The sequence below is a fragment of the Peromyscus californicus genome, unplaced genomic scaffold, assembly GCF_007827085.1.
Source record: "Peromyscus californicus insignis strain IS unplaced genomic scaffold, ASM782708v3 Scaffold_2__1_contigs__length_46816999, whole genome shotgun sequence".
In the NCBI taxonomy this organism is placed as follows: Eukaryota; Metazoa; Chordata; class Mammalia; order Rodentia; family Cricetidae; genus Peromyscus; species Peromyscus californicus.
In genome coordinates, this window is record NW_026294540.1 from 27,534,224 (window position 1) to 27,554,554 (window position 20,331).

The 20,331-nt window shown below is 53.7% G+C and overlaps 1 protein-coding gene across 1 annotated transcript; it reads right to left on the reverse strand.

Moving 5' to 3' along the window:
• Positions 1-2,161: 2,161 nt before the first annotated feature.
• Positions 2,162-15,348, reverse strand: LOC128120776 (mucin-17-like). Its single transcript, XM_052754985.1, has 11 exons — positions 15,237-15,348; positions 12,588-12,782; positions 11,458-11,579; positions 11,081-11,139; positions 9,715-9,866; positions 8,566-8,634; positions 8,284-8,446; positions 5,333-5,494; positions 5,065-5,159; positions 4,130-4,209; positions 2,162-2,203 (listed from the first exon to the last, which is right to left on the reverse strand). The coding sequence occupies exons 1-11, from the start codon at positions 15,346-15,348 to the stop codon at positions 2,162-2,164; spliced, it is 1,251 nt and encodes a 416-aa protein (XP_052610945.1).
• Positions 15,349-20,331: the final 4,983 nt, after the last annotated feature.

The window sequence follows — 20,331 nt, forward strand, 5'->3', positions numbered from 1 at the left end:
CTTGAAGCCGGAGGCCTTCCAAGCGCAAAGCCGACCGGAAGCGCAGAGAACGAACGTCCCCTGCTTCCTGGGCCGCGCCTTCAATCCAGCACCCAGGAGGCAGGTGGATCTCCGTAAGTTAGAGGCCAGCCTGGTCTACACAGCAAGTTCCAGGCTCGCCAGGGCCGCAAAGTGAGGCTCTGTCTCAAAAACACACCAACCTCACACGACAGCTCACAACCGTCTGTCACTCCAGTTCCAGGGGACCCGACGCCCCCACACAGACATACACGCAGGCAACACACCCATGCACACACCCGTGCACACACCCGTGCACACACCCGTGCACACACCCGTGCACACACCCATGCACACAAAAGTAAAACGAAATAAATAAAAATAAAACAAAACCATCCCCGAGGGTTGGAGGGAGCGCTCCGTGGCAAAGTGCTTTGCTGTCCAAGTGTGAAGACCTGAGGTAGGATCCACAGTCACGTACAGATGGACCGGCAGCACGCATCCGTAATCCCAGGTTCTTCTTCTGAGTGTCTACATGTGTGCACACGTCTGTCACGGTGCGCATGTGAGAATCAGAGCACAGTTTCCGGGAGCTGGCTCTTTCTGTCACGTCTGGCTTGGCAGGAAGTGCCTCTACCCATTGAACTATCTCACCAGTTTTCCTCCTCTTAACTTGGCTTCGGGGGATTTGAACTCATGTCTTCACGCTTACCCAAAAAGTGTTCTTTTTTAAAAAATAATTTATTTTTATTTTATGTGCATTGGTGTTTCACCTGCGTGTAGTCTGTGTGGGGGTGTCAGAAGGCCTGGAACTGGAGTCACAGACAGTTGTGAGCTGCCATGTGGGTGCTGGGAGTTGAACCCAGGTCCTCTGGAAGAACAGCCAGTGCTCTCAGCCACTGGGCCATCTCTCCAGCCCCCAGAGAGTTTGATTCTATGTATGCTCATGTGTGTGAACAGATGTGTTCCTGCTTCATGACATTCCCCAGAGACCAGCAAGTGATGCAGGGGAAGGCTGGGGGTGGTACCTTTTTGTTTGTTTGTTTGATACAGGGTTTCTCTGTGTAGCTTTGGTGCCTTTCCTGGATCTTGCTCTGTAGCTCAGGCTGGCCTCGAACTCACAGAGATCCGCCTGCCTCTGCCTCTCGAGTGCTGGGATTAAAGGCGTGTGCCACCACTGCCCAGCATGGGTGGTACCTTTCTTAGGTGACAACATTCCCTCTCATGGGATTGGGGGCTGAATCACATCTGGACGGAAGAGGAGGACAGAGAAACCAGCATATGTGGTCTGGGAGCTGGTACAATGTGACAAACAGAGCAAGTGCCCAAATCTGTAAAACTTGGAACCAACTTGCTTTGGTTGTTTTTAGTTATTATAAGCATGTATGGGGGATAGAGAGACGGTTAAGAGTGTGACTGTTCTTACAGAGGAACTTGAGTTCTCTTCTCAGTACCAAATAAAGGCTCATAATAGCCTGTTACTCCAGCCCAGAGGATCTGATGCCCTCTTCTGGCCATCACTGGCAATTGCACTCATGTTCACACACACACACACACACACACACACACACACACACACACACACACAATTAAAAACAAAATAAATCTTAAAAAAATAAGCATATAATTGTATTTACATAGGAAAAATTAGAATGCACCAAAATAAAAGCTTTAATTATACCCAGTACCAGAAAGAAACTCAAAACTAAGCATGCCCTTGTGAACAGAGATAGTCTATATTAAAAACGGTGTTTCCCATGGAGATGGGATTAATCTTTCTTAGAGGAGTGTTTTGCAGATGGTAAAATGCAATCCGGTGTCAAAGCAATCATTTTAGCAGCAACGGGTACGGGGTGGGGGGGTGGGGGGTGGCGGCGGCACTGTCCTTGGTGCTGAATCCAGCTCAGGAGCAGAACATCTCTGGACATGGGATTCCGGGAGGCATCGCCCACCATCATGACATGCCCACTGCACTTTCCATACTGTTTGACCTTCCATCACTCTTGTCTCTCGTATTCAGTCTTGCCAACTACAGGATCTATTTCCCGTAAGTCCCCCATGGGGATTTCTCAATGGAGGGCGTGTGCCACCATGCTTGACCCAGTGGGGTTCTCCTCAGTCCTCAGCTCCACGGATCCATGCGAAACCGCTTTCGTGGTAGTGTTTACAATGATGTCATGACCACCTGGGGCCTCTGAATCTGGATCTGAAGAGAAAAACAGAAGCAGGTGAGGGCTGAGCACAGGAGAAATCTAGTTTTGGAAGCACCCAAGGGTCTACAACCCTATAACTACTCAGGCCCAGATCCAGGGTTATAGGTTAGCCCACCCCAGTGTCCACCCCATCTGTGATCTGCTGGAGCACATGAGGGGACCGGTCCTGCAGACCCAAAGCTGCAGGATCTCCACGACACAGGGCAACTTTAGGATATCCAAGAGGAGTCCCAGTGAGGCCCAGCATCAATAGTGAATCAGAAACCTGAGGCCTTGAACCAGACCAATGACTCTGCAGTGAACACTTGCACGTACAGATACATGGACAAAGGGTTTACTGCGTAACTCACTGTGTCACACTAGAGCTTCCATGACGAGATTCCCCCCCCCTTTTCTTTTTCTCTTTTCTCTTAAATTTTATCTGGGGCGGGGGCTACAAGGGCAGAGGGCAGATACCCAGGGACGGGAAGTGAACGGGATGGAGATGCATGATGTGAAAGACACAAAGAACAAATAAAAAGGAAGTTAAAAAAAACTTGGGTCTATGGAAGCACTCAGCTGGAACCTGTCTCTTTAAAAACGTTGTCACATTTCCTTCCTTCCTGCCTTCTTTCCTTCCTTCCATCCTTCCTTCCATCCTTTCAAGACAGGGTTTCTCTGTATAGTTCTGGCTGTCTTGGATCTCGCTCTGTAGACCAGGCTGGCCTCCAACACACAGAGATCCGCCTGCCTCTGTCTCCCAAGTGCTGGGATTAAAGGCGTGTTCACCATGTTGGGCGCACATTTTATTTCTGGGGTGGGAGGTGCACATGAGCAATGATATGCATATGGAGGTCCAAGAACAGTAAGTGGGAATCAGTTTCCTCTTTCTACCGTGTGGGTCCTGGGGATTGAACTCAGGTCATCAGGCTTGAAGGCAAGCATCTTTGCCCTCTGAGCCGTCTTGCCAGCCCTGGAATTTGTCTTATTTTTTGGAGTCTAGAACAAACAAGTTGCATCCTTCCTTCCCCGACAGTTGGGTTTAGTAATAGCCCTCAGGGTCTCTCCTGTCCTCAAATATTTTGAATATTTGAAAAGAAATATTTGGAGATGGTCTTATGTAGCCCAGGCTAGCCTTAAACTCATGCCCATAGACAAGGAATTTCCGATCCTCCTGCTTCTGCCTCCCAAGTGCTGGAACAACAGGTGTGTACCCCCAGCTTATGAAATGGTCGGCTGGAACCCGGGGTTTTGTGCATGCTAAGCAGGCACTCTCCCAACTGAGCTGCATGCCCAGCAGTAAACTATAACTTTAAAGAGTATAATGACTTGGTGATGCACACCCATAATCCCAGCACTCAAGAGACTGGGGCTGGAGGAGGGAAGTTTGATGGTTAGCCTGGGCTACACAGTGAGACCCTGTCTCAAAAAATTGTAAATTCTTTTTTTTTAAAAAAGTTATTTATTTTATATTTTATGTGTATGAGTGTTTGCCTACATGGATGTATATGCACCATGTGCATGCCTGGTGCCTATGGGGGTCTGAAGAGGGTGTCAAGTTCCCCAGAACTAGAGTGATGGATGGTTATGAACCATGATGTGGGTACTGGGAACCCAACATGGTCCCTGTAAGAGCGACAGGTACTCTTCCTCACTGAGCCGTCTCTCCAGACTCTCCCCACCAAATTAAATTTTAAATAACTAGGGCATGAAGGACTTACCTAATGCACAGAAAGATACAGAATCTGAAGCCAGGGAAAGTGCTGGCTTCCTCTCCCCCAATTTCTGCCCTTCTAAGTAACACTACTGCAGCGTGCCCCAGAGACCGCTGCCTGGACTATAGACACTATGGCTTTGCTCGCCTGAGGGTCCCACCAGGTGGAAGGAACATGGCGGACGCAGGGCACAGGAGGTGGGTGGTTCATCTGGGTCATTCTTACCTTTCTTTCAGGGTTTATATGTCTTAGGGATGCCTCGAAGTTGCTGTACATGGAGTCCAAGTGGACGTAGTCTTCTCGTTCTGAGGGAAGAGGAAGCCCAAGGAGACGGGGTTAGAAAGACAAGTGTTCATCAGACCCTCGAGCCCCACTGATGGGGAGGGTGTTCGTCCCCACGCCCATGAAACAAAAGCCAGTGGGAGTGTGGTGGCCTAAGTCAGTCGCTCTCCAATAGCTGCCTAGTGCTTTAAAGTTACAGTCAGGAGTGTTTGCCTGTAGTAACAGCACTCGAGAGGCAGAGGCAGGAGGATGACAAGTTTGAGGTCAGTATGGGCTACAGAGAGGGACTGTGTCTCAAAAATGATGTAGACAAGACTGGGTTTGAACTTCAGAGATCCCCTCCTTCAGCCTCCCGAGTGCTGGAACTAAAGGTGTCCCCTACCAGGCCGGCCACTGTTTGTTTTTGAGACAGAGGCTCACGTATCTCAGGCTGGCCTCAAATTCACTGTGTAGCCAAGGATGACCTGGACTCTCCTGTCTGCTGGGATCACACAGGTGTGCCACCATATTTGGTTTATGTGGAACTGGAGACCAAACCCAGGACTCCATAAATGCTATCCAAGCCCCCCACCCACTGACTCACACCCCCAGCCCCATTTCTTGTCACTTGATGAGCATACTCGGCCCTGGGCCCTCATCTACGCCCCTGTAGGCAAAGTTTTATGTTCTGGAGAAATATGCACCATCAATTGGCTCCGGGCCCCCTAGGGTGTTGCCATGTATTACCCATGTTGTATCTCGCTCAGGTTCTAGGTAAGCTTTTGAATGTGGCACGGAGTGTTCGAGGATGGGTAATGATCCCTGTACCTCTCCCAGGTCTCCTGTGTCTCCCACCCTACCCATGATGCTGAGTCTGAGCTCCGCAGAGATGCCAGTACCTTCGTTGTGGTCGAAACCGACGTTGTGGAAGGCTCCAGGGTCCCGGCCCTCCTCCTCATTCCACCTCTGCAGCTGAGACACTCTGGACCTTTGCCTGTTGGTAGAAAACACCACGGGACCCAGTCACGATCACAGAGACCCAGGATGAGCTACATCTCCGCTGCGGGCAGCTCACCGTCGGCCTCGGGAAGCGAGTTCGCAGCCCGAGGGGGGACGGAGAGAGGGAGGGCGATGAGGATGGCGAAGGAAGGGGCGCCCGCTGCTTACCTGTTGGCCTCTCTTCTGAAGCGGAAGGAGAACACGCCCAGGATGACGAGGATCAGCAGCAGCACCGCCGCCCCGGCTCCCACGAGCCCGTAGACCAGGCTCTTCTGGATGCCCCAGTCGCAGGTATCCCCGCTGTACCAGTGCGTGTCTGTGGTCAGGCAGCTGACAGGGGCAGAAGGAAAGACAAGAGTCGGTCACCTCAGGCCTCGGGAGTGTCCGTGGACGGGAGTGTCCGTGGACGGGGGTGTCCGTGGACGGGGGTGTCCGTGGACGGGGGTGTCCGTGGACGGGGGTGTCCGTGGACGGGAGTGTCCGTGGACGGGAGTGTCCGTGGACGGGAGTGTGCATGGACGGGGGTGTACATGGACGGGGGTGTCCGTGGACGGGAGTGTCCGTGGACGGGGGTGTCCGTGGACGGGGGTGTCCGTGGACGGGGGTGTGCGTGGACGGGAGTGTCCGTGGACGGGAGTGTGCATGGACGGGGGTGTGCGTGGACGGGGGTGTCCGTGGACGGGAGTGTCCGTGGACGGGAGTGTCCATGGATGGGGGTGTGCACGGATGGGGGTGTGCGTGGACGGGGGTGTCGGTGGACGGGGGTGTCCGTGGACGGGGGTGTCTGTGGACGGGGGTGTCCGTGGACGGGGGTGTCTGTGGACGGGGGTGTCCGTGGCCGTTTGACTAGAGCTCTGGGGAGCTGAACGGCTGCACGTGTGGAGACAGAGGCCATCCACAGGCGCCACCCCTCAGGCGCTGTCCACAGGACAAGGTCTCCACATGGTTGTAGTGAAAAGTGCCCCCCACACTATGTGAGTATTTGGCCCACATTTGGTGGTACTGTTTAGGGAGGTTATGGGACCTTTAAGAAGTGGAGCCTTGTCGGGCGGTGGTGGCGCACGCCTTTAATCCCAGCACTCGGGAGGCAGAGCCAGGCGGATCTCTGTGAGTTCGAGGCCAGCCTGGACTACCAAGTGAGTTCCAGGAAAGGCGCTAAGCTACACAGAGAAACCCTGTCTCGAAAAACCAAGAAGAAGAAGAAGAAGAAGAAGAAGAAGAAGAAGAAGAAGAAGAAGAAGAAGAAGAAGAAGAAGAAGAAGGAGGGGGGGGGGAGGAGGAGGAGGAGAAGAAGAAGAAGAAGAAGAAGAAGAAGAAGAAGAAGAAGAAGAGGAGGAGGTGGTGGTAGAGCCTTGCTAGAGGAAATACGTCTCAAAGTGGCTTTGGGGGCTTATGGCCTCTCCCCATTTCCAGATTGCTCTCTCGGCTCCCTGCTGCTCTGGCCACCTGCTGGCCATGCCTTCCTGTCCATTATGAGTCTCCCTCCTCTGGAGCCACAAAACAAAAATAAATGCTCTTCCGTAAGTTGCTTTTGGTCACGGTGTTTCATCAGTGTGGGCAAAGAGGAATTAATAAGCTGGTCTGCAGCTTGATAAGTAGTCCAGGCCGGCTGGCCAGCAAGTCCCAGGAATCCACCTGACTCCGCCTCTTCAGCTCTGGGATTATAAGGATGGGCTACTACGGACATATTTTTAGAACATTATTTTGAATTTTCAAAGTAAATTAATTTCTATTTTACGCAGGTGAAAGCTGCCTGCCTGTATACGTGTGCACCATGTGCCTGCAGTACCCAGAGCAACCAGAAGAGGGCATCACATTCCCGGGAACTGGAGTCACAGGTGGTTGTGAACCACCAGGTGGGCGCCCATTGCTTCTAAGACATCTCTGCAGCTCGTGTGTGGCTTTGTACGTGGGAGCTGGGAATCTGAACTCAGGTCCTCACGCCTGCGTGGCAAGCACTTTACCAACTTAGCCGTCTTCCCAGCCCTTCCCAGTCCTTGATTATTATTATTATTATTATTATTATTATTATTATTATTATTATTATTTTTGAGACAGAGCCTCTCGGGACAGCTCAGACTGATTTTAGACTCATGATCTTCCTGGTGCCTCTGCCTCCCAGGTGCTGGTATCACGGACATGCACCGCCACACTCAGCATTCAGTTCATAAGGCCTTTCTTCGGCTTCCTATGTCTATGACTAGGATATACAGGTTCCCTGTTGCCATGGAGACACATAGAGCCACGATGACCAACAGCATGTGAAGATGCCGGTAAGCCACGAGCCACATGGCAAGGTATAGATTTACAGAAATGGATTAATTTAAGTATAAGAACAGTTAGCAAGAAGCCTGCCACGGTCATACAGTTTGTAACCAATATAAGTCTCTGTGTTTATTTGGTTGGGTCTGACGGCTGTGGGACTGGCAGGTGAGAGAGATTTGTCCTGACTGTGGGCCAGGCAGGAAAACTCTAGCTACAGGACATTTTTTTTTTTTTTTTTTGGTTTTTCGAGACAGGGTTTCTCTGTAGTTTTGCGCCTTTCCTGGAACTCACTTTGTAGACCAGGACTCACAGAGATCCGCCTGCCTCTGCCTCCCGAGTGCTGGGATTAAAGGCGTGCGCCACCAACGCCCAGCTGACATTTTTTTAAAAATTATAAAATTACATTTATTTACTCTGTGTGTGTGCGCGCGCACGTGCACACATGTGCGTGGATGTCGGAGAACAACCTGCAAACGTTGGCTCTCTCTTTCTACCATGTGGGTCCCAGGGATCACGCTCAGGTCACCAGGCTTAGCGGCAAGCGTCTTTACCCACAGCGGCACCTCCCGGGCCACGGGCCACATGCTCTTTCTCTGGAAAGGAGGCCCTGTGCTCTCTGCTAGACTGGGAGCCTCCCGAAGCTGGAGCGTCCATCGCTCTCTCCGTCTCGGAGTTTTTCCTGCCATGCTGGACATTCCCTGACCCCCTTTGCTCTGGACTTGGCCATGCCTGTCCCTTTAACCCTCCAATCGGGTTCTCTCACAACTGTATACTTTCAAGAGATGCAGGGATGCAACCTCATGACCTTGGCCTCCAGGAGAAGACCCACCCCACGGGCAAAGCGGGGTACTCACAGGCACTGGGGGCCACTTCGCTGCAGCTGGCACTTGCCATAGTGGCAATCCAAGGAGGCTTTGTAGCCGGATGAGCAGGGCGTGATACAGTGCAGCTTATCGTCCTTGTACTCCAAGGTGACATACTTCGCAAAGTCCTCTCCAGCCTCCCTCTGGCATGCCTCTGAGGGGAACATGGGAGAACAGCTAAGAATCAAGAGGTCTGTCTCCTCGCTGCCGGCTCCTCCCTGCCCCACCCCTCTACCTTTCCAAGCCTTTCCCAGAACCACTCACATGACATACCTTCAGGAGTTTCAGTGATGGAAACCTTTTGCACACTCGTGGCAGTTGAGTTGAAACACAGCATAAAACCTGTGAAGGAAACACAACGCCGATGTCACAGAGGCTCCTTCAGTACCTTCGATGTGTGTGGGAGAGGGGAAGGGCTGAGACAGTGCAGTGTGAAGTGTTCGTGGCAGACTTGTGTGTTTGGACACTTGTTTTTCAGATGATGACCCTGTTTGGAGAAGTTGTGAGACCTTTGAGGCATGGGGCTTCCCTGGGTCAATGTGGGAGCCAGGCTGCAAGCTTACAGACTACCCCACTTTCACACGAGCCTTCTGCTTTGAGGATTTTTTTTTTCCAGAGACGGGATCTCATTGTGTAGACAGCCCTGGCTGCCCTGGAATTCAATATGTGACCAGGTTGGCCTCGAAGTCACAGAGACCTGCCTGCCTCTGACTCCCCCAGGGCTGTGTTGAAAGACACGGCCACCACATAGGCCAGGTCAGGACTTCATAAGGAACAGTACGCAGCAGACATCTGCTACCACAGGGCTGCCTGTGCCCATGCCTGCCCACTGGGGGATACTGTATCCCCGCAAACCAGGAACCAGGCATCTGCTTCCACTGGGCTGCCTGTGGCCATGTCTTCCCATCCAGGGGAGACTGTATCCCCGAAAACCAGGAACCCAGAGAAATCCTTCCTCTTTGGCCTTGTTTCTGCCAGGTTTGGCCACAGCACTCGAACTAGTGGGCGTGGAAGCAGGAAAGCTGCCAGGCTCCCAGCTCTCCGATGAACCACACTCACTGGGTCCTGCGGCTCAGAGGGCCTCAGAGGTCCCACACCCCCCTCTGCCAGAATCCCCTCACTACTCTTTGTATTCAGAAGATTCACTATGTAGTCAGTCATGTGATGCTCCAGCTGTCCTGAATCCCCTTAAAGTTGATGCTCTGCAGGAATTCTCCATCTTTGTACTGCTCTGTGCCCTCCCACCCAAAGCTTTCTTGGAATCTGACGGGGGTGACAGGCCCTAGCTCTGGACCCAGATCCCAGTGACCCACAATCTTGCCTTCCTTCACTGTGCCTGACCTGTCCCAGGGTCAAAAATCAGAGAGGTGGGGAGATTAGCAAGTCACCCTCTGAGAGCACCTCCCTCCGGGAGTACTTTACCTGTACAGTTATTATCAACAAGTACTTGTTGTGCGGTCGCATTCTGGATTTTTTCCCTCACATTAGAGCTGATGTTCTGTAGCGCGTTTTCGTATCCTTCAGTGTACGGGGCCTTCAGGATGACGTCATAATCCACCACGATACTGCCCTTCCTGGGGAGAGAGGGGAGACCTTGAGCATCCTCCTGTGGTCACACCTATCGTTGACATCCCTTGCCTCCTCTACAGTCCTGGGAGGGATTCCAGGCCAGGGGACTGAGAACTTGAGGCTAACCTGGGCTATGTAGTGAGTTCACGCTAGCCTGGACTATAGAGCAAATATAGGAAAGGCAGAGACAGAGGGAGAGAGGGAGATGAGAGAGACAGAGACACACAGAGAAGAGAGAGAGAAAGAGAGAGACAGACAGACAGACAGAGGGAGAGAGAGAGACAGACAGACAGACAGACACACCCATATGTATTGGGGAGTGCTAGTCAATGAAGCCTCTGTCGTATAAACACAGAATTCAGGCACTCATGTAAAAGCTGGATGTCATGGCCTGTTGTTCAAATTTCTAATAATCTTTTAATTAAAAAACCCAGAGCCAGATATCAGGATGAAAGCTTTTAAAGATCAGAGAAGCAGCCACTAGTTCTTACGAAATCTTCAACCTAGAGAGAGAGTGAGTTCCTGTTTCCTCACTCCTTATATACCTTTCTCTGCCCTGCCATCTTACTTCCTGGGATTAAAGGCGTGTGCCCACCACTGCCTGGCCTCTATGTTTAACTCTGTGGCTGGCTCTGTCCTCTGATCCCCAGACAAGCTTTATTAAGGTACACAACATATCACCACAATGGCATGCATCTGTAACCCCAGCACCAGGGAGAGCAGGGGCTGGTGGATCCCTTGACCTCCTTGGCCAGGGAGCCTAGCTGAATTGATGATCCCCTGGCTAAGTGAGAGACCCAGTCACTAAAAATAGGGTGGAGAGAGAGATGATTGAGGAAGACACCAGTGTGGACCTCCGGCTTCCACAGGTATTCACACGTATGTACACATGTACCTACATACACACACACACACACACACACGCACATGCACACACACACACACGCATGCATGCATGCACACACAGAGGCATGCACAGACACATGTATGCACACACAAATATGTATATATGACAAACACACAAAATTTGGCTAGACAGAGAGACAGCAGAGATTGCACACAGAGGACCCAGGGAAAAGGCACCGTCCCTTGATCTCAGACGTCCAGGCCCCAGAGCTGTGAGCTTAGAAGAGATCTCTGTTGTTCAAGCTACAACCACTGGTGTTCCTGCACAGCACCCACTGTGGGCTGACGTGGCCTGCCAGGCCCAGGTACTCACCTCAGCCCTCTGATGACAACCCCGTCATACTCAGGGATTCCGGCATAAATTATCGCCATCTGAAAGGCAAGGGGCCAATGTGTCATGGCAGAAGTCCCACCCTGAGGACTTTCTGTGGGACATCAGAACTCCTCAATCCTCACCTCACCTCCCAGCGGCACAGAAACCAAAGAGAAAGTTCCCTTGTCAGAGACCTGGCCTGACCTGGTTCCCGCTTGCAGCTCCCAGGCAAATCCTGCTTCCCATCCCTCACCTGCCCCGGCTAGCTGAGAAGCACACGTATCTAACACACTCGGCTGCCATCTTCATCCCTCCACAGGATGCAGTGTGGGGCGGGGGTTGAATGGCCCGGGGGGGGGGGCGGTCTCCAGGGTTACCTGTTTTGTAAATGTCTCATTGAACTCCTTGAATTCGTCGGATTGTGGGTTCTGTAGCTCATCACTGTAGTTTTGGCTGGTTACCGTCACGGTCACTTCCACGGATGCAGAGACCGTTTGCTCTAAGGGGGACAGACAGAAGCACTGACCATTGAGAGGGACCCTTACCAACGAAATCCTCACCCCCTGAAGGCCCACCCTGGATGCAGGGAGTGACACAAGCCTCCTCCAGCAAACTGTCCCCTGGAAGAAGAAGGGGGGCATACTGTATTCCTGAGGGCTATGGATGGCAGCTTGATGGGAGCTAGAACGCCCCTGAGCATCCTGATGAGTCCGCTACATGCTGAACATTTCATAAATGAAAACCGTGTTTAACCTGGGCATTAATCTGGGGATGTAACTCAGTGGTAGAATGCTTGCTTAGCAAGCACAAACCTCAGCTTTTGTCTCCAGCAAAACACACACACACACACACACACACACACACACACACACACACACACACACACGTCATGCACACATGTATGCATGGACACATAACATTCGACCCATGTAACCTACAGCACACTTTTTTTTTTTTTTTTTTTGGCTTTTCGAGACAGGGTTTCTCTGTGTAGCTCTGGCTGTCCTGGATCTCGCTCTGTAGACCAGGCTGGCCTTGAACTCACATAGATCCGCCTGGCTCTGCCTCCCGAGTGCTGGGATTAAAGGCGTGCGCCACCACCGCCCAGCTCTTTAACATTTTTACCACCAAGGTAAAAGTAAAATATGGGGTGACCACAGTGATTAACAGTGCGTTCGTATTGCTTTTGTGGGAGACTGGAGTTCAGTTCCCAGCAGCTTACTGTCAGCTGTGACTCAAGTTCTAGGTGACCCAACACTCTCTTCTGGCCGCTGTGGGTGCCCACTCCTGTGGCACATGCAAACGTGCCCCCCACATGCTCACACATGCACACACACTCGCCCCCGCCCCCCACCCCCTACACACATGCTCACACACATAAATCTTTTTTTAAAATATGGGCCATAAGAGGTAGGGCAAGGGCAGGGGCCTGATGGGGACTCTCTATGCTTGGTGTGGGGAGGGAGGCCCTGCCCACACTTGGTGGTTCTGTGGGATTTTCACTCACCTATCTCAATGCTGTCCACCACGTCCTCACACCTTGGCCCATAGAAGAGGCTGGGGCACTGGCATTTGAGCCCATCCCACGTGCCTCCGTTCTGGCAGACGACCACGGGAACTCTGTCCTGGCAGAGGTTCCCCGTGAAGCCGTTGGGGCAAAGGCAGACTTGCCCGTTCCAGGACCCTCCATTCAGACAGTTCACTGCAAGAGACCAAGCCAGGGTCTAGCGCACGCTTGTGTGGCATGCTACAGCTTGGCGTGTTTCAGACGTGCCCCCACTCTTTCTTTCCTGGATTTTTTCTTTTTCCTCCTTCCTTTATTCTTTCTGTCTCGTCTTTCTCCTTGTTCGTTCTTTTCCTCTTCCCTCCCTCCTCTATTGTCTGAGACCGTTTCTCACTACGAAACTTAGGCAGGCTTTGAACTCACAATCCTCTTGCCTTGGCCTCCCGAGTCCTGGGATTAGAGGCCAGGACTGTACTGCCGTGTCTGGTTTACAGCGTGTCCTGTGCCATCAGACCCTGTATTCACAGGACAGGCAGCGCCACCCCCACATCACAGACAGAAGCAGTGTAGACAGAGTCCTGCCCAAGCGTCCAGAGCGATGGACTTGACCCCGTCTAGGAGATCAGTTCCCGTCACATCGTCTCACCCGCGTGAAGAGAAAACTGCTGAGAAGTGACATTATATTGGAAACAGAGACAGAGCCTGGGTGAATCCGGGGCCGCTGAGCAGTGGAGAGTCCTCCGAGGGTGAGAACGGGCGTTAAGTTTGCCCTTCAGTGCCCAAGAGGAGCCTGTGCTGGAGCTTTGGGCTGTTGTGAGCGTTTGTAATTCCCGCCAGGCCGAGACGTACAGCCTGACGGAGTAGACGCTGTCAGACGGGCGGGCAGCTGCTCACGGTCTGTGTAGATCAACTAAAATAACTAAAATGTTCGCTTTGTCCTATTTACTAATTAAATGCAGTGTGTGTGTGTGTGTGAGTGTGTGTGCGTGTGTGTGCGTGTGTGTGCGTGTGTGCGCGTGTGTGCGCGCGCGTGTGTGTGTGCGTGTGTGTGAGTCTCTGTGTGTGTGCGCGCGCACACGTCTCTGTGTATGAGTGTGTGTGTGAGTGTGTACGTGTGAGTGTGTGTACGTGTGAGTGTGTGTACGTGTGAGTGTGTGTGTGAGTGTGTACGTGTGAGTGTGTGTACGTGTGTGTGTGTGTGCGTGTGTGTGTGCGTGTGTGTGTGCGTGTGCGTGTGTGTGTGCGTGTGTGTGTGTAGGCTAGAGGTTGTGTCGAGTGTCTCCCTTAACTGCCCTCTGCCCTGCTTACCCCTTTATTTTTGGGTCGTGTCTCACTGAGCCTGGAGCTCCCTGGCTTCACGACCCTTGCTGGCCAGTGAGGCTCAGGGATCCCCCTGTGTCTGCCTCGGACTAGACTGCCCAGCTTTTGACGTGGGTTCTGGGGATCTGGGCTCAGGTCCACATCCTTCCATAGCTGGCACTTTACTGACGGAGCCAACTTCCCAGACTCAATCATTCATTCATTCACTTATTTTTAGGATCTCTCTGTCTCTGTCTCTGTCTCTGTCTCTCATATATAGTCTGGCGCGTACTGTGTAACCCACGTCATCCTCAAATTATCACTTTTCTGGCTTGGGCCTCCTGAGGATGGAGTTCAGGTTCCGGCCACGAGGCTCAGCGTCCGTTAAATTTTGCAGCCTTTCTGTTGGTATGTAACTGAGTGCACGGGGAAGGTCTTCTCTCGGGGTCGGAGGGCAACTATAAAGAATACCTCTCACTACAAAATGCAAACTTTATATAAAATGTGAATTATAATATCTAATAGAACAAGAGGAGAGAGTGTGGGCACGGGAGCCCATCACACAAACTCTGAGCGAAGCTTCTAGAGGCACAGCATGAAAAGCTCGGTGGACTCAGACTCCTCCAAAGGGCTAATGCAGAGTGAGGAGGCGACAGAACTGAGCCAGACTGTGCGTAACAACGGTGGAGGAGAGGAGCCAGGGTACTTGTGACGGGCACTGGTGAACAGGACTTACAAAAGAGAGAAAAACCCAAGTCCTTAACACCCAAGTCCCAGGGACTGACACGGACCAAAGTGTGGTGGAAAAGACGGAGACACAACAACATTAGGGAAAATTTAAAAAAGGAACCGACACAGGGAAACACGAGGAAAAACACGAGAAAGACAAATAGCACCTTGGAAAGTCTGAACAGGTAAGCCTGTGTGTGTGTGTGTGTGTGTGTGTGTGTGAGTGTGTGTGCTGTGTGTGTGTGAGTGTGTGTGCATGTGAGTGTGTGCATGTGTGTGCATGTGACTGTGTGTGCTGTGTGTGTGTGAGTGTGTGTGCTGTGTGTGTGAGTGTGTGCTGTGTGTTTATGTGTGAGTGTGTGTTGTGTGTGTGAGTGTGTCTCTGTGTGTGTGCACGTGCACACGTCTCTGTGTGTGAGTGTGTGTGTGAGTGTGTGTACGTGTGAGTGTGTGTGTTGTGTGTGAGTGTGTGTGTGAGTATGTGTGTGTGAGTCTCTGTGAGTGCGCGTGTGCACGTCTCTGTGTGTGTGTGTGTGTTTGTGTGTATGAGTGCGTGTGTGTGTGCGTGTGTGTGTGTGTAGATGAGTACAAACAGGGTGCGCTGCTGTAGAAAACAAAGGGTACTGGGGAAGGAGCTGGAGGAGGACAGCGGTGATGGGAGAACCACACGGCTGAGGTGTTTCCACCGGACACGGCGCGAGGGAACCGCGACAGAGCGGCACTGGGCCAGAAACATAGAAACGCGGAGAGGGATGAGAGCGGGGAGAGTCACGTGATTAGAGAAACACGTGACGCGTGGAGGAGGAGGATGAGACAACCCGGGAGGAGAACGTGAAAGAGAGTGACACGGAAGGTGCCGGACACAAGGAAATAAACACGCGATCATTCGCCAGATCGGAAGGGAAACCGTGACGACAGGAAGATAGGAGGCGTCAGGGGACGCAGAGAACCGCGGCTTACCGACGGTGGTGGGGCTGGAGGGCGTCGGCGTGGGTTCCGGGGTTGTTGTCGTGGGTTCCGGGGTTGTTGTCGTGGGTTCCGGGGTTGTTGTTGGTTCACGAGTTGTTGTGGGTTCCGGGGTTGTTGTTGTGGGTTCAGGAGTTGTTGTGGGTTCAGGAGTGGTTGTTGTGGGTTCCGGGGTTGTTGTTGTGGGTTCAGGAGTTGTTGTGGGTTCAGGAGTGGTTGTTGTGGGTTCCGGGGTTGTTGTCGTGGGTTCCGGGGTTGTTGTCGTGGGTTCCGGGGTTGTTGTTGTGGGTTCAGGAGTGGTTGTTGTGGGTTCCGGGGTTGTTGTCGTGGGTTCCGGGGTTGTTGTCGTGGGTTCCGGGGTTGTTGTTGTGGGTTCAGGAGTTGTTGTGGGTTCAGGAGTTGTTGTCGTGGGTTCCGGGGTTGTTGTCGTGGGTTCCGGGGTTGTTGTTGTGGGTTCAGGAGTTGTTGTTGTGGGTTCCGGGGTTGTTGTTGTGGGTTCAGGAGTTGTTGTTGTGGATTCAGGAGTTGTTGGTGTGGGTTCAGGAGTGGAAGTTGTGGGTTCCGGGGTTGTTGTTGTGGGTTCAGGAGTTGTTGTGGGTTCACGAGATGTTGTAGGCTCAGGGGTTGTTGCTGTGAGTTCAGGAGGAGTTGTTGTGGGTTCAGCAGATGTTGTGGGTTCAGGAGTGGTGGTGACTTCAGGAGTGGTGGTGAGCTCAGGAGTGGTGGTGACTTCAGGAGTGGTGGTGACTTCAGGAGTGGTGGTGAGCTCAGGAGTGGTGGTGAGCTCAGGAGTGGTGGTGACTTCAGGAGTGGTGGTGACTTCAGGAGTGGTGGTGAGCTCAGGGGTGGTGGTGAGCTCAAGAGTGGTGGTGACTTCAGGAGTGGTGGTGAGCTCAGGAGTGGTGGTGAGCTCAGGAGTGGTGGTGAGCTCAGGGGTGGTGGTGACTTCAGGAGTGGTGGTGAGCTCAGGAGTGGTGGTGAGTTCAGGGGTGGTGGTGACATCAGGAGTGGTGGTGAGCTCAGGAGTGGTGGTGAGGTCAGGAGTGGTGGTGAGCTCAGGAGTGGTGGTGAGCTCAGGGGTGGTGGTGACTTCAGGAGTGGTGGTGAGCTCAGGAGTGGTGGTGAGCTCAGGAGTGGTGGTGAGCTCAGGAGTGGTGGTGACTTCAGGAGTGGTGGTGACTTCAGGAGTGGTGGTGAGCTCAGGAGTGGTGGTGAGCTCAGGAGTGGTGGTGACTTCAGGAGTGGTGGTGAGCTCAGGAGTGGTGGTGAGCTCAGGAGTGGTGGTGACATCAGGAGTGGTGGTGAGCTCAGGAGTGGTGGTGACTTCAGGAGTGGTGGTGAGCTCAGGAGTGGTGGTGAGCTCAGGAGTGGTGGTGAGCTCAGGAGTGGTGGTGACTTCAGGAGTGGTGGTGAGCTCAGGGGTGGTGGTGAGCTCAGGAGTGGTGGTGAGCTCAGGAGTGGTGGTGAGCTCAGGAGTGGTGGTGAGCTCAGGAGTGGTGGTGAGCTCAGGAGTGGTGGTGAGGTCAGGAGTCGTGGTGAGCTCAGGAGTGGTGGTGACATCAGGAGTGGTGGTGAGCTCAGGAGTGGTGGTGACTTCAGGAGTGGTGGTGAGGTCAGGAGTGGTGGTGAGGTCAGGAGTGGTGGTGAGCTCAGGAGTGGTGGTGAGCTCAGGAGTGGTGGTGAGCTCAGGAGTGGTGGTGAGCTCAGGAGTGGTGGTGAGCTCAGGAGTGGTGGTAAGCTCAGGAGTGGTGGTGACTTCAGGAGTGGTGGTGAGCTCAGGAGTGGTGGTGAGCTCAGGAGTGGTGGTGACTTCAGGAGTGGTGGTGACTTCAGGAGTGGTGGTGACTTCAGGAGTGGTGGTGAGCTCAGGAGGGGTGGTGACATCAGGAGTGGTGGTGACTTCAGGAGTGGTGGTGAGCTCAGGAGTGGTGGTGAGCTCAGGAGTGGTGGTGACTTCAGGAGTGGTGGTGAGGTCAGGAGTGGTGGTGAGCTCAGGAGTGGTGGTGAGCTCAGGAGTGGTGGTGAGCTCAGGGGTGGTGGTGACTTCAGGAGTGGTGGTGAGCTCAGGGGTGGTGGTGAGCTCAGGAGTGGTGGTGACTTCAGGGGTGGTGGTGAGCACAGGAGTGGTGGTGACTTCAGGAGTGGTGGTGACTTCAGGAATGGTGGTGAGCACAGGAGTGGTGGTGACTTCAGGAGTGGTGGTGAGCTCAGGAGTGGTGGTGACTTCAGGAGTGGTGGTGAGGTCAGGAGTGGTTGTGAGCTCAGGAGTGGTGGTGAGCTCAGGAGTGGTGGTGAGCTCAGGAGTGGTGGTGAGCTCAGGAGTGGTGGTGACTTCAGGAGTGGTGGTGAGCTCAGGGGTGGTGGTGACATCAGGAGTGGTGGTGAGCTCAGGAGTGGTGGTGACTTCAGGAGTGGTGGTGACTTCAGGAGTGGTGGTGACTTCAGGAGTGGTAGTGAGCTCAGGAGTGGTGGTAAGCTCAGGAGTGGTGGTGAGCTCAGGGGTGGTGGTGACTTCAGGAGTGGTGGTGAGCTCAGGAGTGGTGGTGACTTCAGGAGTGGTGGTGAGCTCAGGAGTGGTGGTGAGCTCAGGAGTGGTGGTGAGCTCAGGGGTGGTGGTGACTTCAGGAGTGGTGGTGAGCTCAGGGGTGGTGGTGAGCTCAGGGGTGGTGGTGACTTCAGGGGTGGTGGTGACTTCAGGAGTGGTGGTGACTTCAGGAGTGCTGGTGAGCTCAGGGGTGGTGGTGACATCAGGAGTGGTGGTGAGCTCAGGAGTGGTGGTGAGCTCAGGAGTGGTGGTGACTTCAGGAGTGGTGGTGAGCTCAGGAGTGGTGGTGAGCTCAGGAGTGGTGGTGAGCTCAGGAGTGGTGGTGAGCTCAGGAGTGGTGGTGAGGTCAGGAGTGGTGGTGAGCTCAGGAGTGGTGGTGAGCTCAGGAGTGGTGGTGAGCTCAGGAGTGGTGGTGACTTCAGGGGTGGTGGTGACTTCAGGAGTGGTGGTGAGCTCAGGAGTGGTAGTGAGCTCAGGAGTGGTGGTGAGCTCAGGAGTGGTGGTGAGCTCAGGAGTGGTGGTGACTTCAGGAGTGGTGGTGAGCTCAGGAGTGGTGGTGAGCTCAGGAGTGGTGGTGAGCTCAGGAGTGGTGGTAAGCTCAGGAGTGGTGGTGAGCTCAGGAGTGGTGGTGACTTCAGGAGTGGTGGTGAGCTCAGGAGTGGTGGTGAGCTCAGGAGTGGTGGTGAGCTCAGGAGTGGTGGTAAGCTCAGGAGTGGTGGTGAGCTCAGGAGTGGTGGTGACTTCAGGAGTGGTGGTGACTTCAGGAGTGGTGGTGACTTCAGGAGTGCTGGTGAGCTCAGGGGTGGTGGTGACATCAGGAGTGGTGGTGAGCTCAGGAGTGGTGGTGAGCTCAGGAGTGGTGGTGACTTCAGGAGTGGTGGTGAGCTCAGGAGTGGTGGTGAGGTCAGGAGTGGTGGTGAGCTCAGGAGTGGTGGTGAGCTCAGGAGTGGTGGTGACTTCAGGAGTGGTGGTGAGCTCAGGGGTGGTGGTGACTTCAGGAGTGGTGGTGACTTCAGGAGTGGTGGTGAGCTCAGGAGTGGTGGTGAGCTCAGGAGTGGTGGTGAGCTCAGGAGTGGTGGTGAGCTCAGGAGTGGTGGTGAGCTCAGGAGTGGTGGTGACTTCAGGAGTGGTGGTGAGCTCAGGAGTGGTGGTGACTTCAGGAGTGGTGGTGAGCTCAGGAGTGGTGGTGAGCTCAGGAGTGGTGGTGACTTCAGGAGTGGTGGTGAGCTCAGGAGTGGTGGTGAGCTCAGGAGTGGTGGTGACTTCAGGGGTGGTGGTGACTTCAGGAGTGGTGGTGAGCTCAGGGGTGGTGGTGACTTCAGGAGTGGTGGTGAGCTCAGGAGTGGTGGTGACATCAGGAGTGGTGGTGACTTCAGGAGTGGTGGTGAGCTCAGGAGTGGTGGTGAGCTCAGGAGTGGTGGTGACTTCAGGAGTGGTGGTGAGCTCAGGAGTGGTGGTGACTTCAGGAGTGGTGGTGAGCTCAGGAGTGGTGGTGACATCAGGAGTGGTGGTGAGCTCAGGGGTGGTGGTGACTTCAGGAGTGGTGGTGAGCTCAGGAGTGGTGGTGACATCAGGAGTGGTGGTGACTTCAGGAGTGGTGGTGACTTCAGGAGTGGTGGTGAGCTCAGGAGTGGTGGTGAGCTCAGGAGTGGTGGTGAGCTCAGGAGTGGTGGTGAGCTCAGGAGTGGTGGTGACTTCAGGAGTGGTGGTGAGCTCAGGAGTGGTGGTGAGGTCAGGAGTGGTGGTGAGCTCAGGAGGGGTGGTGAGCTCAGGAGTGGTGGTGAGCTCAGGAGTGGTGGTGACATCAGGAGTGGTGGTGACTTCAGGGGTGGTGGTGAGCTCAGGAGTGGTGGTGACATCAGGAGTGGTGGTGACTTCAGGAGTGGTGGTGAGCTCAGGAGTGGTGGTGACTTCAGGAGTGGTGGTGAGCTCAGGAGTGGTGGTGAGCTCAGGAGTGGTGGTGACTTCAGGAGTGGTGGTGAGCTCAGGAGTGGTGGTGAGCTCAGGAGTGGTGGTGATTTCAGGAGTGGTGGTGACATCAGGAGTGGTGGTGAGCTCAGGAGTGGTGGTGACTTCAGGAGTGGTGGTGAGCTCAGGAGTGGTGGTGAGCTCAGGAGTGGTGGTGAGCTCAGGAGTGGTGGTGACTTCAGGAGTGGTGGTGACTTCAGGAGTGGTGGTGAGCTCAGGAGTGGTGGTGAGCTCAGGAGT